At 43.8% G+C, this 22,520-nt stretch overlaps 3 protein-coding genes across 3 annotated transcripts; 2 read left to right on the forward strand and 1 right to left on the reverse strand.

The window, feature by feature from the left end:
• Nucleotides 1–3,715: 3,715 nt before the first annotated feature.
• Nucleotides 3,716–9,238, forward strand: btr01 (bloodthirsty-related gene family, member 1). Its single transcript, XM_047045750.1, has 9 exons — nt 3,716–4,021; nt 5,094–5,793; nt 6,032–6,127; nt 6,385–6,618; nt 6,874–7,021; nt 7,213–7,278; nt 7,449–7,475; nt 7,736–7,911; nt 8,189–9,238. Exons 2-9 carry the CDS (start codon nt 5,095–5,097, stop codon nt 8,555–8,557), a joined length of 1,815 nt encoding a protein of 604 aa, XP_046901706.1. The 5' UTR covers nt 3,716–4,021; nt 5,094; the 3' UTR covers nt 8,558–9,238.
• Nucleotides 9,239–9,336: 98 nt separating this feature from the next.
• si:ch211-151p13.8 (uncharacterized protein LOC562078 homolog) lies at nt 9,337–14,317 on the forward strand. Its single transcript, XM_047045751.1, has 6 exons — nt 9,337–9,554; nt 11,153–11,256; nt 11,901–12,037; nt 12,387–12,546; nt 13,553–13,678; nt 14,106–14,317. Exons 2-6 carry the CDS (start codon nt 11,238–11,240, stop codon nt 14,201–14,203), a joined length of 540 nt encoding a protein of 179 aa, XP_046901707.1. The 5' UTR covers nt 9,337–9,554; nt 11,153–11,237; the 3' UTR covers nt 14,204–14,317.
• A 1,525-nt stretch (nt 14,318–15,842) lies between these two features.
• Nucleotides 15,843–18,087, reverse strand: LOC124484481 (GTPase IMAP family member 7-like). Its single transcript, XM_047045405.1, is given in 3 exon segments — nt 15,843–16,938; nt 16,940–17,484; nt 17,627–18,087. Coding segments are annotated over 2 exon segments (834 nt in total). The 5' UTR covers nt 17,480–17,484; nt 17,627–18,087; the 3' UTR covers nt 15,843–16,644.
• Between the last annotated feature and the right edge of the window lie 4,433 nt (nt 18,088–22,520).

The raw sequence follows: 22,520 nt of genomic DNA on the forward strand, positions 1-22,520 counted from the left end.
TCAGTCTGACACCCTCAACCATTTCTTTCCTTCTGACCTTTTATTGGTCTCTTCTTATGTCATCAACCTCATCCTGGGTCTCCCCACCAATGTCTACGTCCTGTGGCTGATCATAAGCGGAGCGGGCGGGACAATGGCTTCTGAGTTATCTGCTCTCAACCTGGCCATGACCAAGATCTTGTTTTGTCTGTTCAACGTTTTCGCTATCGTATATCTGTACCTCAAAACTGAACCTTTCAGAGTGGTGTCTACCTTTGCCTTGGGCTTCTTTAATTTTGGACGACCCATGGTCCAGACCTGCATCTGCCTGGAGCACTACCTGGCGGTGGTCCACCCTGTGGTCTTCCTCAGTGCCCTGGTCTGGGTGATGGTTCTGGGTTTTAGCGGCGTTTCCATCATTTTTACATCTTTGGCTAATCAATTCTCCTACGTTTTGAATGCTTTTATCCTGGTGATGTTTGGCTTGATGCTGTTCTGCTGCGTCTCAGTCCTCAGGGCTCTGAAGCGTCCCGGGCCAGGGGAGGAAGAGAGAGGTAGGGAGGGGGGCAAGGCCATGAAAACAAGGGCATTTAAGATCATCCTGATAATCCTGCTGTGCACTGTGATCCCTAAATTGACCTGCATTATGATTGTATATCTGAGGGAAACGATGACATTTGCACATTTCTATTCTGTTGTTGTTTTATGTAAATTAATCTTATTTAAATTGTTATCTAGGAATACATGAATTTAAATGTTTATACAATCTAATATAATGCTAAAGTGTGTGGCGGATGTGGAATCAACAGAGCATACAAGGAATAGTTCAACTTTGGAGTGTTCACCACAAATACAACCACATTTCCATAAACTGCTTTTAAAGTACTTTGGAATTTAGTTAGTATTATTTATCTTTTTTTTTCTTTTCTCACCTTTAACCCTAATCCTTGAGCAATGGAATGGTCTTTACTGGAATAAGCATACAGACTGTAGTTTGATTTGTGTATTTTGTGTATTTCAAAAATTTGACTTTACTGTAAAGAGTGACTTAACAATAGCCTAACAAGCTATTCAAAGTGTTGTCAGTTATTATTAGATATAAGATGGTTCTTTTTTGATTGTTAACAGTTTTTCTTGTTGCTGATTAGTGAGCTGTCACTAGGACCACATGTTGGTTTTTGTCAATAAATTGATTTATTGTAAATTCAATTTCAAGTTTCAATGTTTTATTTGATAAAGATTCATTGTACATCTGTCGTTGGACTTGCCCAGGTGCTTTGAATAGATTTTCATATGTATCAGTGACACAAGAGCACAATTCTTCATCATCATGATTGCTTTCATTGTCAGTCACTGTAATGGTTGTTCCTGACACATACAAGTTTGCATTTCAGATCACTTTCTAAATATTCTGTGTGTGTGTGTGTGTGTTTGTGTGTGTGCGTGTGTGCGTGTGTGCGTGTGTGCGTGTGTGCGTGTGTGTGTGTGTGTGTGTGAGCAAGAGATTGATTGAGGGCTGGGCTGGGCTAGGCTGGGTGTTGGTCTTTGTTTTAGTACCTGACAGTAAAATACCAATCAGATTATCCAGAGATCTGTCGCCATAACAGGCGTGTTTTGTACTCTCTCCATATGTTTTTTTTTTTAAATTAAATTATATGTAGTTGTTGTTAAAATTAATGCAGTTGGTCAAATAGAGAAACTGTGATCCAAATTAACTGGAATAGTTCTGGAAAACAAAAGTATTCTTGGAAAGCTGAAGATCCTAGTGGACTCTTTTCTGACTCTTTTTTGGCCAAGCATCCTAATCTGGTGTTTGGATTTAATCTAGAAACAGGCTCTTTACTCTCTCACAGCAGGGTAGACCTACAGAGAACTTGGTGACCACATCACACCCTGACAGGAGATGAATAACCACACCGATGACACCACTTTGCTGTCTGGAGGCACCTTCGACAGAATTACATTTCAAGTCTCAGCCCACTCCATCAACCTCATCCTGGGTCTTCCCACCAATGGCTACGTCCTGTGGTTGATCACCAGAGGAGTGAGCGGGACTATGGCCAAAGAGTTCTTCATCCTCAACCTGACGGTGATTGAAATGTTGTTTAATTTGTCTGCCATCCTCGTTTTCCTCCGTCTTTACTTTGAGTCAGGTTTCACCATAGACATACGGGCGTTTTCTTTTGGACTCCATTGTGCTGGTCAGCCCCTGTTCCAGACCTGCATCTGCTTGGAGCGCTACCTGGCAGTGGTCCACCCTGTGGTCTTCCTCAGGTACAAACCCCTGAGGTACAGGCTGGCCTGCAGTGCCCTGGTCTGGATGATAGTTATTTGTTCATGTTTTTTTCCAGTGCTTGTTATAAGAATGAACTGTATTCTAATACTATATTGTGTTTACATGGGCATGTATCTGATCTTGTTCTCTGTGATGCTGTACTGCTGCCTCTCAGTCCTCAGGGCTCTGAAACGTCCCGGGCCAGGGGAGGGAGAGAGAGGGAGGGAGGGAAGCAGTAACATGAAGAAGAGGGCTTTCAATATCATTAGGTTCACCATGATGTCTGCAGGGATGGTTTACATCCCAATGATCGTGTCCTTGTTCATGTACGTTATGAATCCTCGCATACAATACGTGCTGAAGCCCTTTCTGGAAGGTGTGTCCACCGTGAGCGGAGTGCTCCAGCCCTTCTACTACCTCCACAGGGCTGGGAGACTGCCCTGCAGATGGAGGGGGGTGGGTGGAGGGCTGGGGGAGGGGAGGGGTTAGGGATGTGTAGGAGTGGGTGTGTGTGCCAGGATGCTAATCTTGTGGTTAATTAACACTTATTTAATTTGTTATCTAGGAACACATTAATTTAAATGTTTATACAATCTAATATAAAGCTAATGTATGTAGTGGATGTGGACTCAAATGAGCATACGAGGAATAGTTAAACTTAGGAGTGTTCACCACAAATACAACCACATTTCCATAAACTGTTTTTAAAGTACTTTGGAATTTAGTTAAGATTATTTATCTTTTTTTTATTTACTCACTTGTAACCCTAATCCTTGAGTAATGGAATGGTCTTTACTGGAATAAGCATACAACCCTAGTTTGACTTATTTGTATTTTGTGAATTTAGAATTTGACTTTAAAGAGTGACTTAAAAAAAGCCTAACAAGCTATTTAAAGTGTTGTCAGTTATTATTAGATCAAAGATGGTTTTTTGTTGATTGCTAACAGTTTTTCTTGTTGCTGTTTAGTGAGCTGTCACTTGGACCACATGTTGGTTTTGTCAATAAATTGATTCATTGTAAGTTTCAACGTTTTATTTGATATAGATTTATTGTACAGTATGTGGTATCGAAAAGTTGGAACAAATGAATTGAAAAAAATGGTTCACTTAAAATAATAATATTTTAAGTGAACATAAAATAAATAAATAATAAAAGATTTTTAAAAATACGTTTCTACAGGTAAAAACAAAACAACTTGAGTGAAAAAGTGTTGTCAGTACTTTTTAAACTGTACTCTGTACTTCTACTTGAGTGAAAGATGTGTGTACTTTTGCCATCTCTGGTTAGAGGTGAATGCTGATGTTGTCCAAAGTAGTCCTTGACAAGAACAGGACGTCACAAAAATGATCAGCTGAAGACAGAGGAGGGGGGGGGGCATACCTTAGAGAGTATGTCTGTGGGGGTGGTGTTGAAAGGGCAACAAGAGAAACAGAGAGGGGAAGGATAGTAATAGAAGAATAAGAAGAGAGAAATTAGGAGGGAGAGTGAAGTTGAAGAGAGAGAGAGAGATCATACATTGAGACAATAGTAGGCCAGAGAGAGAGAAAGAAAAAAGGGACTGAAATGTTTTGAAAGGACTACACCTGTTGGGCAGGTTGGATTGGCAGGGGGAGGAAAGGGGACGGGACGAACGAGGAAGTTACCTACCTAACTACAGTCATGATGAGTTTCTGATCTCAGTCTGACCTACAAAGACAAGAGAGACAGAAAGAGCAAGGATCCTGGAAAACATTCATTTGGGAGAAAAGAGCCTTCACTGAAACAGGTAGAGTTATCTCTGAATATCTTAAACATTAATCCAGTTTACTTTTACCTGCTATATGTTTGTACTGAAAACGCAATACTGTGTGTGTGTGTGTGTGTGTGTATGTGGGAAGGGTGGATCCCAGTAAAGCTGGTTAATGAGGTAGATTTACTTGTAATGTAAGGGTTGCTTTACAAGAAGGACTGTATTCACACAATTAATAATATTAATCAATTCTCTGTCTCATATTGGTATGCAGTGTCTGTCTGTCTGTCTGTCTGTCTGTCTGTCTGTCTGTCTGTCTGTCTGTCTGTCTGTCTGTCTGTCTGTCTGTCTGTCTGTCTGTCTGTCTGTCTGTCTGTCTGTCTGTCTGTCTGTCTGTCTGTCTGGCTGTCTGTTTGTCTGTTTGTTTGTCTGTCTATTAGGATGAAGTTAAAGCAGTGCATTGTCTTCTTCCTTATCATCACCTATGATCCAAATGTTGAAGTTCTGTCTTGACATTCCTCACCTGTGCTCCACTGATGACAGCTGATAATCTGTTAAATTCCTCTGATGAATGATAAAGTGTCTCATCCTTTCCTGTGCATTGTCTATTTTTAACTGGGATTGATTTAAAGCTGAATGAAACAAAGAAACATCGAATTTTATTTTGTGAGCATCAAATGGGTAAAACAGAAATTAAAGATGGTTTGTGTTTCCTGTAGAGAGTAGGTTGTTTGCTGTTGTTTGCTACAGGCAAATGGATATAAAAAGAAAAATGATTCCTTCCAGTGTTGTAACACTATGTATTGTGTGTGTGTGTGTGAAAGAGAGAGAGACAGAGTACGTGACTCAGGCAAATTCCTTTCGGGGGTGCATAACTTACATACCTTGGTTTATCTGGACACTTGTCAGTTTGGGCTTCCATGCGTGCTCCCAGGCAAGGCGTACACATGTGTACACGTGGGAACAGTTCCAGGTAGAGATCTTGAAGTACTGCCACCACTGTATTACTACCAAGTGCAGTAATACGTTTCCTCTGCTCTCTTCTCCTCCTCTCCTCTCTCCCCCATCCTCCCCTCCCTCCTCTTCCCCCTCCTCCCCACTCCTCCAGTATGTCTCTGTCCACCAGTCTCCTGTCAGAGGACCAGTTCACCTGCTCCATCTGCCTGGATGTGTTCACCAACCCGGTCTCCACACCGTGCGGACACAGCTTTTGCCAGGTGTGCATCTGCTCCTACTGGGACAGTAACGGCAACAAGGCCTGCCAGTGTCCCCTCTGCAAGGAGAGCTTCCGCAAGCGCCCCGAGCTGCACATCAACAGGACGCTGAAGGAGATCACCGAGCAGTTCCAGCGCATGTCAGAGGCGGTGCTGGATGTAGGGGGAGGACTGGGAGGAGGAGGTGTGGAAGGGGGGCGGGGAGGGGGAGGGGTGTCAGGGTCTGACTCGCGCCCCCCCGTACCCCCAAGACCAGGAGAGATGCCGGTCAGCCTGATCGCTGAGATGAAGAATCGCTTCCAGCGTCCTGCGACGTCACGGACTCCCCCGCCAGTCTCCTACCCTCACCCGTCCACCCCTCAACACACACTCCCTCCCCCACCCTCCCCCGGCACAGCCCTGCCCTCACAGAGGAGGTTCACCCTGAGTGGGCCGGCTGACTCAACCCCCGACGCCCCGCTGTGTCCCGCCCACCTGCGCGGGCTGGACTTGTTCTGCAGGACAGACCAGACGTGTGTGTGCGCCACCTGCGTGGAGACGGAGCACCAGGGCCACATGATCTTACCTGCCAAGAGAGAGTGGCAGATCAAGAAGGTAGGGAGCAGAGTGAGAGAGAGAAAGAGAGAGAGAGAGAGAGAGAGAGAGAGAGAGAGAGAGAGAGAGAGAGAGAGAGAGAGAGAGAGAGAGAGAGAGAGAGAGAGAGGGAGAGAGAGACAGAGAGAGAAAGAGAGAGAGAGAGAGAGAGAGAGAGAGAGAGAGAGTGTGTGTGAGAGAGCATTTTGTGTGCATCTGTGTGTTCACGCGGGCTTGTCTGTTCTGATTGTGTCCTCAGTCCCAGCTGGGCATCACGGAGGTGGAGCTGAGGGAATTGATCACTGAGAAAGAGAGGAAGGTGGAGGAGATCAAGACTTGCCTGCAGGACATACAGGTGACACACCTCTCTTTTTTTTAGTTTCTTTCAATCTCTTTATTCCTTTTGACCACATCTTACTTTTCAAGCCTTGTTTCAGAGTCTCTTCTTCCCATTTCCTGTTGACTCCTGTCCTCTTCTCGCTCCTCTATCTACTCCTCTCATCATCCTCCCCTCACCTCCTTTTATCCCTTTCTGTCGTACTTTACTCCTCTGAATTGTGTCTGAAACCCAACCCAACCCATCTCACTCCTCTCCCCTCCCCCTTTCTCCAGGTGTGTGCGGAGCGGGAGATGCAGGGCACGGTGCATGTGTTCACCTCCCTGGTGGCCAGCGTGCAGCGGTGCCAGACGGAGCTGCTGCAGTTGGTGGAGACGGCCAGAAGGGCGGCGCACCACCGCGGCCAAACGCTCCTCAGGGAGCTGGAGCAAGAGATCTCGGAGCTGAAGAAGAAGAGCAGCGCTCTCACACAGCTGGGACAGACGGACGACTATGTGCTTTTCTTCAAGGTGGGCGCCTGGTCTCTAACGTTCGCCTCTTCCTCCTTGTTGTGATGATGTCCAAGGATACATAATCTATGGCAGAGGAAAAAATGTGACCATCATTAAAAAGGGTTGACCAGATGTTTGATTAGTAGTCGGCTGGGAATCAGGGACCTATTGACCTTGAAAAGAGAAATGACAAGTCTCACTGAAAGCTCATCCTTTCGCTCCTTAACCACCATGCTCCTCTTCCTCCTCTCAAATCTTCTCTTCCACCTGCAGACTTTCCCCACCATCGCCAGCCCTCTGCAGACCAGGGATTGGTCTGACGCCAATGTGACTTCTGAGCTCTCCTCGGGATTGGTGCTCCGAACAGTCAATCAAATGGTTGAGCGTTTCCAGGAAGAGCTGAGGAGACTGCCTGAGATCTGTGAGTGATCACCACTGATCGCATACACCTTTTATCACACAGTCAGAATCAGTCAATCAATGTGTACACTGAGGAATTTCCATACTTTATTAGATATCACATGTTGGACACCACCACTGTCGAAGCATATAATAGAATCTAATGGACTCTAATCTAATAGTATAATGAGCTCTGAAACTTACTTTCTACAGGCGGCTCTGTAGCACCAGCAGGTTTTCAGCCACCAACAGACCAAGCTGTCTCCAGACCCAACCCAAGTAAGCTTTAAATTCTCTCTCTCACTCTCTCTCACACATACACACACACAAGAGGGTTGATCAAAACAAAAGTGTTTTAACGTATCCTTGATTCCCCTACCTCTCTCTTCATCTCCCTCCATCTCTATCTCTCTCCATCTCCCTCTCTCTCCATCTCTCTCTCTCTGCAGAGGTGAGGAAGGTGCAGGAATATGCAGGTAGGTTCACTAGTAGAGGGGTTTGTCAACTCTCATATGTCACACAGACCGATACAAATACAAGAAACTGCTCTTCCACTGATGGACTCTCTCTCCCTCCATACACCTCACCCCCTCTCTTTCCACATGCACCCCCCCCGAAATCTCCCCCCTCCCTCCACACGCCCCCCCCGTCCGTCCGTCCGTCTCCCCTCTCTTGCACCCTCCCCCCCCCATCTCCCACTCTCACCTCTCCCCCGGTCTCCTGCTCCCTTCTATAGCTGACGTGACGTTGGACCTGGCCACGGCCCACCCCCGCCTCCTCATCTCTGAGGACAGGAAGCAGGTGCGCTGCAGTGATCAGTACCAGACCGTGCAGGACGGGCCGCAGAGGTTTAACCGTGTGGTCTGTGTTCTGGGACAACCCGGCTTCTCCTCTGGACGCCACTACTGGGAGGTGAGCACACACACACACAGCCACACACACACACAGCCACACACACACACACAGCCATACACACACACAGCCATACACACACACACATACCATACACACACACACACACCCAACAAAACGATTTAGACTGTAGGTAAACACACTCAAATGAATTCCCTCCCTCTCTCCCCCCCTTATTCATTACCTCCTCCCTCATTCCCTCCCTCCTTCCCTTATTCATTCCTTCCCTTATTCATTCCCTCCCTCCTTCCCTTATGCTTTCCCTCCATCCATCCAGGTGGAGGTGGGAGGGAAGACGGACTGGGATGTGGGCGTGGCCAGCAGCTCCATTAACAGGAAGGGGAAGATCACGGTGAGCCCCGCCCACGGTTTCTGGTTTCTGTCGCTGAGAGACCGGACGGACTACGCCTTCCGCACGGAGCCCTCCACGGCCCTGGGCCTGACCACCAGACCCAGCAGGCTGGGGGTGTTTGTGGACTACGAGAAGGGACAGGTGTCCTTCTACGACGTGGAGGCCAAGCTGCTGATCTACACGTACACGGATCGCTTCTCAGACACCATCCACCCCTTCCTCTCCCCCTGCACCAACAAGTCTGGCTGCAACGAGGCACCTCTAGTCATCTGTCCCGTCTCACTGCCTGACTGAGGATTCTGCGATGGGGAGGGCGGAGGGTCTTACTCATAGTTAGAAGTGGATGAGGTCAATCTGGATGTTTCTGGTATATATTACAGTAGTCCAAAGGTAATACATTCACATTCCAATAGTCTGTAGACAGGTCTTGTACAAAGCAGTCTTATTCCAGTGCTTGAGCACCTGACCTGGTCTTGAGAGGTAGAGGCTGACATCTAGTGGACATTTAGTGTTTTGCATTGGGTTTGGAAAGGGGGGTGGAGAAGAAGGAAGGAAGGAAGGAATGAAGGATGTAAGGAAGGAAGGAAGGAAGGAAGGAAGGAAGGAAGGAAGGAAGGAAGGAAGGAAGGAAGGAAGGAAGGAAGGAAGGAAGGAAGGAGTATTGACATGTACCCAGAGAGTATTGGCTGTATCTAATTTCATGCTTGTTGATCTCTGTTCACATTGATTAGCAAATATAGAAAATGTTATGCCCTGTTTTGAACCATGTTTATTTTTCTGATATTTGTCTTTCTGGAAAGGCACTTTTTTACTTTGAAAATTTACCTTTTTCGTTTAAGATAGCAAAAGACCGATCTTTAACTCAAAACAGATTGGCTTTAAAAAAAAATGTTTTCTATACTTTTGAGTTATCTGTGGTCTTAATGCATGAGTTGGTGTATTTCATGAATAAAATGAACAAAATTGATGCTTCAATGGGAACTCAACATAGATGAACAGAAGCATCAAATCAACCAGGCAGAGTCATGTAGACTGGTCGAACCCCTCATCTCGATGAGACTGCCCCGCGCTCGTGTCAGAAACCATCGACCAATGATGATTGCGCCTCATCCACCAGAAAGGTACGCGGCGGCGGTGCGTCGTGCTGGATCCGTATAGTTGGTAAACGGACTGCGGAGCGTGCAGTGCCCTGTCAAGGAACCGCATGTTCGAATGAAGTGATAACCTCAGTGATAGCATTTGGTGTGATATGAGTTGCGCAACGAATTGGCACTGAACAGATATAATCGCGGTAAGTTGATCATCTTTTTGGTTGTATTTCTAATCATATATGTTCATAGTTCGAAGCTCGCTTGGTTGTTTGGGAGATATCTGGTTGCACCAGACTGCTGCTTATGAAACGACGGGTGCGTCTAAATTGCTGCGGCACTGTCTTGGGTAGAACTGACGGGTTTAAAGGTGTTTTATGGAATAAACGGCTGCATTGGTGATATAGACTCGGCCTGGTTGTCGCTCGTTGAGAGTTGTAACGACAACTCCATCCTGGCGCGGGATGGGCGACATCAGGAACAGTCTCCTCCTCCACCATATTGTCCCTCCAACCTAATGTAAATAGGAGATGTCCCTTAACTCCTATACGTCCGTAGATTATGTAAATCGTTCTTTGAAATCCAAACGAAGATGGTGACTCGAACCTAATCAAACTGTAAAATAAACGCAGCGCGCGCCGCGCCCTTCTTTGGTGCGGTTTCGTTTTTTAATGCAGCGGTTGCCGCATGCGCGTGTCATTCGATAAAGACAGGTGGCCCCGGAGAATACAACGACTTCGTCTATCGCTCTTCCTCTAACTGCCGTTCATCACTCTCAACCGAGAAAGGTCACAATGTGTTTCCTACAATACCTTCGTATTTTTTCCTTATCGATTAGCGATTTAGGTTATATAACAATCAGAATGTCTCTTTCTAGTGATAATAGTAGTGATGTCCGTGAATTAGGATCTTGTCCATAGTGTCAAAACCATAAGAAAATTACAGTTTATTTTAGTAGTTTGTCCTGGCTGCTAAGCTTTGGGCTGAGATAAGCTTCTTTAGTGAGTACGTCAGCTCTGCCATTGTAGCATTTAGGGTCCCAGCTGGACTATTAATGACATACACACACATACACACACACACATACACACACACACACATACACACACACACACACTCTATCTCTCTCTTGCTCTCTCTCTCTCTAACCAAAACAACTGTGAGATTACGAGGGAAAAGTTCATCATGGGTCATACAGTGAAGAGTCTGTCCCAATTCTCTGCCTTTGTCTCCAAAGTTAAATATAGTAGTAAATAAATAAATAAACACAGTGTGGACTCATCTACCATTCCAGAGAGTTCAGAGAGAAAGGAGGTGTTCTGGACGACAGGGAGTGCTGTCAGATGCTCTGAGTCAGATGCTCCCCATGTGGACAGTTTAAGGATCAACGTTCCCTCTTCATCCAGCTTTAACCCTTCCTCTCCAACACTGACCTGACCTGACAGCAGATCACACAAAAGGATAGTAGCGTCTCTTAGGAGACTTGATAGAAACTCTTCACCAATGGCATGGTGATCACCTGGAAGACATTGATTATTCTGTCCTTTCTCTCCCTGCCTTTCTATGTCCCCCTTTCCCCCTCTCCTCCTGTCCTTCCTTCCTTCCTTCTTACTTCCTTCTGCCCATCTATCTTTCCTTCCTTCGTTCCTTATTTACTTACTTACTTAATTACTTCCTTCCCTCCTACTTCCTTCCTTCTATCCTTCCTTCCTTATTTACTTCCTTCCTCCCCTCCTACTTCCTTCCCTCTTCCCTCTCTCCTCCCTCCCTTTCCTCTTGATGTCATCGGCCCTTCCCACAGGACGTCAGTGATGACATCATCAACAGGGCACCTGTCTTCTGAGTCTGTCTGAACCCTCGTCCCAGGTCTCACTCGCACCGTCAGCATGGCAACAGGGAGGAAGGGTGAGTCCCTCACTGCCCCCCGAATACCAAGAGGCTGTGTGTATGTGTGCGTGTGTCTGTGTGTGTGTTTAGCATGTGTGTGGGAGAGAAAAAGTGTGGCGTGTGTACTGTAATACACAATAAGTGGTGTGTGTGTATGACGTGTGTGTCCATATTTTTGCATCTGACATGGTCTGGATTTAGATTATTTAATCTCTGCCATTGCCTCATATTATCTGCGTGGATTTCATTCCCTCTCAGCTATTTTAAACCTATAATTCCATGTGTGTTATTTAAGATGAAGACACAGACAACTACAAACTGCATTCTGTCTATCTGTCTGTCTCTCTGTCTGAACCACTTTCTGCCTTTTTCCTCTCACTTCTTTTAGTTATTTTCTGTCAGCTTCCATCTGTGTGTGTGTCTATCTCTGTGCATGTCTCTATGTGTGTGTATCTATGTGTGTGTGTCTATGTGTGTGTCTATATGTGTGTGTCTCTATGTGTGTGTGTCTATGTGTGTGTCTCTATGTGTGTGTGTCTGTGTGTCTGTGTGTGTGTCTCTATGTGTGTGTCTCTATGTGTGTGTCTCTGTGTGTGTGTCTGTGTGTGTGTCTCTGTGTGTGTGTCCCGTCCCTGACCATGCTATGCTTTGTGTAATTCAAGGCTCCACCTCAAAGGGGGGAGGGGTGCGTTTCCCCGACGACGATGAACCTCCGGGCTCGCCCACGCGGCGAGACGATCTATCAAACGACGCCAGCATCATCGCTATCCCAGAGAAGGACGGCGGTTTCCTGGTGAAGGTGGGTGGGACCTAGAGGAGGCCTAGAGTACTCTTTAATTTGTGTGTGTGGGTGTATGTGTATGTGTGTGTGTTTGTGTTTGTCAGGTAATGATTTCCTTGTCCAATAGTCTATGACTCATCTTGTGGCCATCTGTGATGTGTGCGTGAGGATGTGTGAGTGCGTATTTGTGTGTGTTCTAATGTGGGGGTGTATGTGTGAGATTGTGTGTGTGTGACTGTGTGTTTGTGCTTATATGGATTTGTCTGTCTGTCTGTGTGTGTGTGTGTGTGTGTGTGTGTGTGTGTGTGTGTGTGTGTGTGTGTGTGTGAATGTCCGCATAACTCATCCTCTCTCTCCGTCCCACCAGGCTGGCTTCCTGAAGACCCAGCACCGCTACGAGATCGTCTTCACCATGCTGGAGGTGCCCTCCCTGGGGAAGGACGTCTGCTCCCTCCTCCCCTCCTCTTCCTCCTCCCCCACTGCCAGGGCCGACCTCAGAGTCACCCGCCTCTCCCCCACACCCGAGGGTATGAAGAAGGGTTGGGAAAAGCAGAGGATGCCTCAGCATCACACACTGGGAAAATGATCTTTGGGGAAATTATCTTTGATTACTTCAATGCACTTTCAATCATGTTGCATTAAAGTAAGAACAAAACATTATTCCAAGGCGCGGGCATCTTCAAAACTGCCAGGGTTTCCTCTTTTTTGATCAAATGTTTATGGATGAGCCTGCTGTTTTGGAAATAAATCTGAAACTAGCTGTAGGGGTTTGATTGTTCGCTAATAATAGTCAGGACATGTAAAACTGTAACTGTCTGGGTCTATAGTGGGCACGGGCAGGCCTGTTTGTTTGATAACCTCTGTCCCCAGTATGAAGGTCAGGCAGGGTGGAGCACAGATGCCCTGCTACCAGACAGACACCAGCCTGGAGACAACAGAGACTAGCAGATCAATACAACCGCTCCCATTACAGACCAATAAACAAACACACACACACACACACTCTTACACCCACACACATACACACTTACAGACATACACACACACTTTTGTATCCACACACACACAGTATGTAGTGAGTGGAGGAGGTCCGGCAGTCCTCTACGTGAGGTCTGAATCTGAGCTTCTCTTTGGGCTCTCAGACAGGGCTCTGGTCAGGCCTGTCGTCTAACAGCTTCTAATACTGTCACGGTGTCACCCTCCTGATCTGTGCTGCTCCCCCTCAGTCTACTCTGCTCAGGCTGGCAGGATCTGGGGGAGCAGGGGTGTTTTGAAGGAATGTCTGATTCTCTCTCTCTCTCGTCGTTGACTAGCCTACATCAACAACTGGCAATTGCCATAATCGTCTTTCTCTCTCTCTCTCTCTCTCTCTCTCTCTCTCTCTCTCTCTCTCTCTCTCTCTCTCTCTCTCTCTCTCTCTCTCTCTCTCTCTCTCTCTCACTATCTCTCTCTTTCACATCTATCTCTCTCTCTTTCCTTTTCTATCTCCCTCTTCCTCCACCCACTCCCCCCCCCCTGCCCCTCTCTGTACAGGAGGTGTGAGGGTGACATGTGAGTACACCACCCACCAAGAGGGGGTGCTGCAGGAGGAGCTGACCCTGGGCAGCAGGGGCCGCAGGGACCGAGGCCTGCGGGTCAGACTGCAGGCACGTGTCATGGGTGAGGGTACACTCTCGGAAGCATACACTCAGTATATAAATGGACGTACAGTATGGATACTGTACTATAGTAAACATGCTAACATCTTCCTCTGGTGGAATAATACCTCATTGCAAGCCTCCTCCTATCACAGTATATCAACGTGATCTCAGCAAATGTCTACTCTCTACATCTACTAGTCTCTTTTTTCAACCTCTCATTTGTCTCTTTTCCTCCTACTTTGTGCTCTTTGTCTCTATGTCACTTCCTCCTCTGGCTTTTTGTATCTCCCTCCCTTTCCTGTTTCTCCTCTTTCTCTCTCCCTTTCCATCTTGTCCTCTCTTTCCCTCTTAGATGTACATGTATACCAAATTTCCCCTAGTGGGATGATATCATTTGACTTCACTTCCCTCGACTTCCCTTCCCCCCCTCTCTTTTTATCCTGTAGATCGTCATCACGGGACGCCCATGTTGCTGGAAGGAGTTCGGTGTTTAGGGACAGAGAAAGACAATGATTCAAAGCACAGCGACCGGAAAAGGATATGACCCTCTGCTCATAGAAACCAGCCATGATGGAGCTAAACCAGCACTGAACTACTCTCTCTCTTACACACACACACACAGAGACGCACTCTCTCTCTCTCTCTCTCTCTCTCTCTCTCACTCTCTTACACACACGTTCTCTCACTCTCTCTCTCTCAAATACACACACACATACATTCTCTTTCTCATACTCTCACACACGTAAATTGTATTTTTCTCTCTCTTACACACGCACACTCACACAGGCTAGAGGTATATGAATAACATCTTGACACACACACACACACATACCCACTTTACAGGTGTTCTGTACGAAGCAGGCTTGTATTCACCTTTAAACCCAGGGGGCCTTGACCTCCTCCACACAAGTCCCACACACCACACAGCAGAACATACATCACTGCAGTGCTCCATTACACACCCCACTGCAACACTTCTACAACACTGAAATATCCACTTTACATAAAACATTTACATTGCATTACATAAAACACTGCACAATTCTGTCATATGACACTACAACACTCAGTCATACAACACTGCAAAACTCAGCTATATAATAGGCCCTACTGTACACAATACTACTACTAGACTGGACCAAGTTCTAATGAACACGTTCATTTACTGGCCCTAATTACTCTCCACTGCTCACCTCTCCTTCAGTCCACAACACAAGCCAAGTAGCTGCCTTAAATGAACAATCACTATGTATCTAAAATCACACTGTGTCATATCTGTATATGGATATGTTATATTATATAAATATATATAAGCAATTACACACAATGAATGAAATGTCAGCTTAGGTGTTGTTTAAATGTGTTGTGTTATTTGTGTGAAATATTAACATCTTTCTGCCTGTGTTTTTGGTGTTTAACTTCTGTATTGATGTCTGTAGAGATAGTGTGCATTCTGTTTGTGACTTATGTGTATAGTTGTATTTATTTATTATTCTCTGAAACTGCACTATCAACAAAGAGGAATTCAATGTGAATGGTTAAAATATACAGACTGTCGATCGCAATAAAGAAAATTAACCCTTTTTTCTTCTACCTTTGACTGAATGGGAAATACGGGATAGGATGGGATACATGTTTTTGAAAGCAAGATCAAGTTGGACATTTCAGAAGATGAGGGCTTTATGAGGCAGTGTCTGTACATCAGGTTAGTACATGGTCAGCTGCTCAGGTCAAGGGGACCTGATGCTGAACACAGGTTTTATTCCAACCAAATAACTTGACTAAACAACACATTTGACTTGTTGAAATTCACAAAAAAAGACGAAAATGTGTTTTTTGCAGTTTGTTTTATTGGTGCGCACAGACTACTTATACAAAGATGAATTTAGTATGTGGGTATGAATGGGCCAAATAAAACCTATATTACATGTGTTGTCATTAAGCTGTAGGAAAGGTTGAGAGGTCCAGGTTATGTGTCACACATTCAGTGAGACTGGAAAGACCACTTGAGTAACCAGATTTCATATGCTGTAGGTAAATAAAACAAGGGAGTCATCTGTGTGTCATTGGATTAAGATTTTATGCTTAAATTGAAATTCCTGCCACAGCAGAAAGGTAGGTTTGTCTTGTGAATGAATGCTCCAGTTTCAAGAACAAAGTATATGTAAAATATGGTAGAATTTGTCACTTGTTATTTTCAGCAATATCAATTCCACTTCTCAACAGGTCTGTGATGGACCCAACAGTGAAGCACGAGGAATCGTAGGTAGAATTATCACTTTATTGTTTCCAAAACAGGCACATGCCTGAGCCCACAATCAAACTGAATGACACCCACTCTAAGACATCGAGAGTACATATACAAACAGGTCAAACCAATAAAGACACGTGGGGGAAGACAAATGTCAAAAGGTTCAGTTATAGTAAGCCTGTCCATTAATCAAAACCAGGAAGTGTGCCATGCTCTGACCAACAAACATGTAAGATAAAGAACATAAAGGAACAGATCTAAGCCCATGTGTAATGTTATGACTTGATATGTGTATGTGCATAATGTATGTCAATACATATGGTCAAAATCATAACAGAAAGTATCATATGGGAAAGGTTATAGAAGCGTAACAGTTATCAATGTTAAGGCTGCTGTGCGGGATATGGTACGGCCGTCACAAGGTCACATGATTGATCATTTTCCCTGTCATTAATGGAGGGAATTGTAAAAAAAAAAAAAAAAACCTTTACGTGTTTACTGAGAGGATACACTGACCAGAGAGTTTTCAAGCACAACCTATTGGTTTGTTCACTTGGTGTATGTGGATTACTGATCATATTTAAATACATGTGATGTGGAAATGCAATACAATAGGTAAAGTTACAATGACAACTTAACCCCACGTGAGCTGGCAGGTAATGTACAATAAGAAAGATAAAATGTCTGCAAAGATATAAACATGTGTGACAGGCAGGGGGAGGTTCTTTTGAATTTCATTGAGTGGAGCAGTCTGGCCACAATACTTTTGCAAATTGATCCACCATCCCAGGGTTCTTGTCAATGTCTTTTTCTGCTTCTTCTCTAAGAACTTGCCTCCTCAGATCATCTATCGTTTTGTCTTTTAACTTCATTTCCCCCATCATGCGCTCTAACTCTGACTCCAGTTTTTCCTTCACTCTGGGCTCTTTTTCGTACCGCTGTCTGAGTTCCTCCTGTCTCCTCTGGATGGCGCTCTCTACCTCTTGGTACATGTCGTTGGTGTGGAACTGTCCTCGGTTCTCTTCCGTCCATGACTGTGACCTTCTCCAGCAGCTGCTGCTCCTGTTCTCGGTCCTCCATGTTCTCGTTGTTAAAGACGTGGTACCTGTTCCCACTCTCCTTCATGAGTTTCTGCAGAGTTGCATCCCTTGCTTCAATAAAGTCCTCAATCTTTTTCCCTTTCAGTTTGTCGCCACAGGTAAACAGGACCATTGTGTGTTTCGATACTGCCTCTCCGAAGATCTCCTGGACCCTGGCTACCGCCATCTGCTCCTCCTCTGTGAAGCGTCCGAGGGCCACCACCAGCAGGAAGACGTGGGGTCCGGGGGAGGAGAGGGCGATGCACTCCACCAGCTTAGTCCTGACAGAGGACTCTGAGAGCTCAGAGTCAAACAGGCCTGGGGTGTCTATGACAGACACCATGGTCTCTGTTCCACTGGCCTTTCCATTGGCCCTTTCACACTGTCTTGTCACTGACTGGGCAGAAAAGTCTACCTGGAACTGCTCTGTTCCCAGGATAGTGTTTCCTGATGCACTCTTTCCTGCTCCTGTCTTCCCCACCAGGACCATTCTGACTGATGAGAAAACAAAGTATTAGCTTGTCATATTATGTAATGCACTGGAAATATATTCTTGTAAATATGCTCTATAATGCTCTATTGTAATTCAACAATATAAAAAAGTGTGAAAGGAATATGATCAAATTGGTTGACTTACAAGAAATAAGAAATAGATTGAAGTAATTAATAATTTTGCATAAGTAGCGTATTATTTGCTACATGCTTCGATGGCCAAACAAATGTCCTGGTGCACGTAACTCTGTCTGGCTATTGCATTTTGTACTTCTGTTGATCAATTTCTTGTTAGTTACTGCATCCAATCAGCAACGAAGCGTAGTACCAACCCTTTCCGTTTTGAGTTACAGTTTTTTACAATCGCTATGACAGTTTTTTCAATATCTTAAACAACTTTTCTAAACTCTTAACGCACCAACACACCTACCACACACAATTGGTAAAACTGTTCATTTCATACTTAAATCACACATTGTAAACTAAACTGAAACACTGATTGTCATAACACAAAAATACACTAAACATGACACCATGTCTACCAAACACACGTTCTCTTTTCAGGAACATCTAGTCAATCATAGCACAATGTCACAAAAACACTAACATCAGATGGAATCACAGAAACTGCATTCATTTATGCAGGTATGTGTCAGGCCTCACAGTATATGGATTATAGATTGTGTTTGCAATGCAGTTTCTTTTGAAGCCTCTGTACATTTTTGTTTTGTTGGGTTTTGTAAATGCATGCATTTTGTTTCTTTTGCTGCATAAATTCAGAACAAAAATGAATGACCCATCTCAGAGTAGCTTTATAGAATGTACGGTTACTGCATTGAAAAAAAGAAGACAGAAACATAATTGCTGCAGTAAAGGCTTCATTTGCAACAGGACATTACTGCAAGAAATATGCAATACATCCCTCGTGCAGGCATTACTGTATTCTTACTTTCTTCGTGTTGTTGTATTGTTCTTTTTCCACACAAAATCAGCCTAAAGAGGTCCTCTTTACTGTATATACAATATGGTCATGCAATTGAAAGAACCTCAACACCATAGTGTTTCCTAGTTGGGAATCAGCTGTGATTTGCAGTATTTGCATAACTTCATCTGTTTCTCAGTAGCAATAGAATAAAATACAGGGGATATGTTTGTGTTTCAATTCACAATATAAACAGCTGTTCCCTTTGACTTTAGCCAATAAAGGTTTTGAACATGATGTGATCTGTTTTGCTGACAGTGTGAAAGCAATGGTAATGGTTTTGGTCTTGGTTGAGCTTGTGTGTAAAAGAAGTTCAAGCATTTAAAATGTGTGTTTACTCTATGCATTTTGTGTCAAAGCAACAAGAAATGTGTTCATTGTACAGCCTACACAGACAGATGTTGTGATAACTGTGTTAAGAGTTTAGGAAACTTGTTAAAGGTATTGAAAAGACTGTCATAGCGATTGTAAAAAACTGTAATGTAGGCCTACTGTGTTTTTGAGTTAATGTACATTTACATTTACATTTATTCATTTAGCAGACGCTTTTATCCAAAGCGACTTCCAAGAGAGAGCTTTACAAAGTGCATAGGTCACTGATAATAACAACAAGATAGCCCCACAGCATTGTGGGTAGTCAAAAACAAGAAGTACATATTGTGAACAACCAAAAAATAGTGCTAAAGGGAAGAAACCATAAGAGCATGTAGTTAAACAAGTTAAATTACACAACATTAATCTCTAAGTGCAGGTGTACCTGTAGGAAAGCAATAAAAATAGGATTAACTAAAATAGAATACAACAGTTTAAACCAGCTACCTCTAACCAACAAGAGCAACAGTCTAAGCAAGAGTCATTGTGATCCTTGAGGAAACTAGCGTTGGGTTCAGCAAACCATTCCTAAGTACCATTGTACTCCCGGAACAAGTGCGTCAACAGTAAGTCATATCTTAATATGTCTGTCTATGTTTGTTAATTCATGACAACATTGAAGTGTTTGTTTTATTGTTTTCCATTTTTCCATTTCATGTAATTGAACTGCACATTTCTACTGCATGCATGTTTTCTAATGATTTATACAAGTAATATCAAAGCATAAGAGATTTCACATGTTATTCATTAAGCTGACACTTTTATTCAAAGCAACATTCAAGTAGTGCATGTAGAAATGAATGATTATTGTGTCCTTTTTGTCTGTTTTTGCCATTGCTGCATTGTCATGTAATTGAACTGTACATTTATACTCTATGTATTGTATTTCAATCAATAACATCTTATTTTCTGTAACTTGTTCAACAGATTCTTCTAATAAAAAAATATACCGTGACAACTCCTCCATAGCCATCTATGCTAACAGTGCAAACTCCTCTCTTGTCAACCCCCTTTCTTTTCAGAGGACATCAATGGCAGTAAACAAAGGTTGGTGCTGGTTGGTCTTGAGAGAGCGGGCTGGGAGGTGCAGATGTAATTTTTGAACTGGGAGGGACCAAGCTGTCAGCAAATGATTCCAACTCAATTAGTTATTTTGTGTGTGTGTGTGTATGTATATGTATATACATATACATACACACACACAGTTTTGGTTTGTGATTGCCATACTAATGTATGTATATATATATATATTGCCATACTTATGTATGTATATATATATATTATATATACATACATTAGTATGGCAATCACGCACCAAAACTTCATGCCCTCTGCAAATATTTTATCTAAACATTTGCTGATCTCAACAGGATGTAAATTATTACAAATATAACAATGTGTATGTAAACGGTATAAAGTATAAACACTTAAACCAGGGGTCCCCAAACTTTTGTCTGCGAGGGCCAGATAATTTTCTTTTCTTTAATGAGGGGCCGGGTCGGAACAGAAAATGACTTGGGCCGGAGTAACTACCAGTATCATTGTGGAGATTTTATTATGATTTTAAATGTATTTATTGTGCTAAATTAGTTTATTACTATGTTATGCACCGTACATTTGTACATATAAAAGGATATATACAGCCTATTAAAAGAGCATTATTAAAATTGTAAATAACTTTTTTCATATTCATTGCTATTGAAATCAAAACATCTACTTAATAATTGTATTATTTCATTTTTTCATATTATTTATTTTTAAACTGGCATTGTTCCGAGGGCCGGTCCAAATGCGTTGGGGCCGTAGTTTGGGGACCCCTGACTTAAACAATAGATTTACATAAATACAAATTAGTATAGCCTACATAGCATGAAATGTGAAATTAAATTTACACTTTAAATTAATATTCCGAATTCCCTCTGCAAGTGTGTTTTTTCTTTGTAATTTTCCAATGATAAACAAAATTGATCTTAAAAAAAAGAAAAAAAAGAATTCCCTCTGCAGCCAAACAAATGTACCCTCTAGAAGCAGACTCAATAGGTCCCCAAAACATCTCTCCTCCTTTCATTTCCCTGAAGATATTGCTGAGCTGTCTGTCCAGTTTGTCAAGTTTGTCTTGGTGAATATGGCACACAGCAATGCCATTAAGCTTTTTTTGTTTCATGGTTGGTCGCAACCAACAGGTTAATGAAAGGGAGCGAGCCAAACATTTCAAGAGATGAAAGTGCAAGAGATGAAAGTGATGGAGGCACTGCAGGAGATGAGGGGTACCAATGTCAGGGACCACACCATGGTTCTCTTTACGTATGGTGACAGACTTCAACAAACAAACATAGAACATTTCATTAATCAGGACAAAAACTTAGAGAAACTGGTTCAGCAATGTGGAGGGCGTTACCATGTGTTCAATAATAACATCACAAACACTACACAGGTCAGAGAGCTTGTAGACAAGACACAGGAGTTAAGTGGAAAGGATGGTGAGCATTACAACATATTCAGTCCTTACAGCCACCTATTCTGACAATACAAACTCCTCTCTCATAAACCTGTTTTCTTTTCAGAGGACATCAATGGCAGTAATCAAAGGTTGGTGCTGGTTGGTCTTGAGAGAGTGGGCAAGAGTGCAGCAGGAAACACCATCCTGGGGAGAAAAGGAGAGAGGGGGATTGGAGATGTTATTATTTCCAAACACCAGAGGACAGCAACAACTTCTTCTTATTTTTTACCTGTGATCTGTTACTATGTGTAAAACAAACCTAGACAAAATAATTTCTGGACCAAGTCAAATGTGAAACGTCTGATTGTTGTTGCCACGTTAATGTTATCTTCTCTGGCAGTCAGGTATCCACAGGTGGACACTGAGTGAGGAGGGCGGAACTCTGGAGCTCAGTTCAGACTGATGCAAGGGGGGTGTTGTGGAATCTCGATAATTGGGCAGGGTGGCAACCGGTGAGGTATACAGGGGTCAGGTCAGGAGCCTAAGGAAGAGACTGAGGCCTAGCCAGCAAGAATTACACTTTGAACAGGCTCAAACCAGAACAGGGGAAAAGTGGGGAATTGGTTTGGCAATCCAAGGATGGGAAAAGAATGTGTGTTTAGAGGAAGTGTTGCCTGTTATGAGGAAGATCTTATGTAACCATGAGATTGCTAGACGAATCAACAAGATTGTGCAACATGGATGAGGGGGCGTAGCTGTGAACGATCACAAATTAGGATTTACGAGCTATAAGTATCCCCAAGGGCCGAAGTCATGTCTCAAAAGTGGCAGGCAAGGCTCCCTGGAACAGTGAGGAGAAAGGGGGGCCAGGGTGAGTCAGCGTTAGGGGAGACTGGGGTGTGTGCGAGTGTCTCAACAGCAGAACAATATGGGTCTTGCCAAAGTCTGGAAGGAGAAACCCAGAGAGCAGAAGCCAGAGAAGGAGAGATTAAAGATAGAGGAATGGGTTAAGCATGAGAGGATGGAAACTGAGAGCTCAGGTCAACTGGAGTTGCTTTTGGGGTGAAGGAAGTTGATCAACACTTTAAGAGCCAGGGGGCATCTGCCTTGCTGAATAAACCATCAGGCCACCTTGCCGTTAAAAGATATTCTGTGTCCGACTCTATTTTTGAGAATCCTTCTGAAAGACATCTCTTATACAACAGGGGCAGGGAAAGGCCTGTTGTACTTGGCTGGAGCTGTTGC

Source organism: Hypomesus transpacificus, chromosome 22 (assembly GCF_021917145.1).
Source record: "Hypomesus transpacificus isolate Combined female chromosome 22, fHypTra1, whole genome shotgun sequence".
In the NCBI taxonomy this organism is placed as follows: Eukaryota; Metazoa; Chordata; class Actinopteri; order Osmeriformes; family Osmeridae; genus Hypomesus; species Hypomesus transpacificus.

Bases quoted from the DNA above. Each gene is read 5' to 3' on its own strand.
- btr01 (XM_047045750.1), top strand. From the start codon at position 5,095: ATGTCTCTGTCCACCAGTCTCCTGTCAGAGGACCAGTTCACCTGCTCC. The intron at 5,794-6,031 runs GTAGGGAGCAGA...TTGTGTCCTCAG, and splicing joins GAGAGTGGCAGATCAAGAAG to TCCCAGCTGGGCATCACGGA. The intron at 7,022-7,212 runs GTGAGTGATCAC...TACTTTCTACAG, and splicing joins GAGGAGACTGCCTGAGATCT to GCGGCTCTGTAGCACCAGCA.
- si:ch211-151p13.8 (XM_047045751.1), top strand. The intron at 12,038-12,386 runs GTGGGTGGGACC...CCGTCCCACCAG, and splicing joins ACGGCGGTTTCCTGGTGAAG to GCTGGCTTCCTGAAGACCCA. The intron at 12,547-13,552 runs GTATGAAGAAGG...CTCTCTGTACAG, and splicing joins CCTCTCCCCCACACCCGAGG to GAGGTGTGAGGGTGACATGT.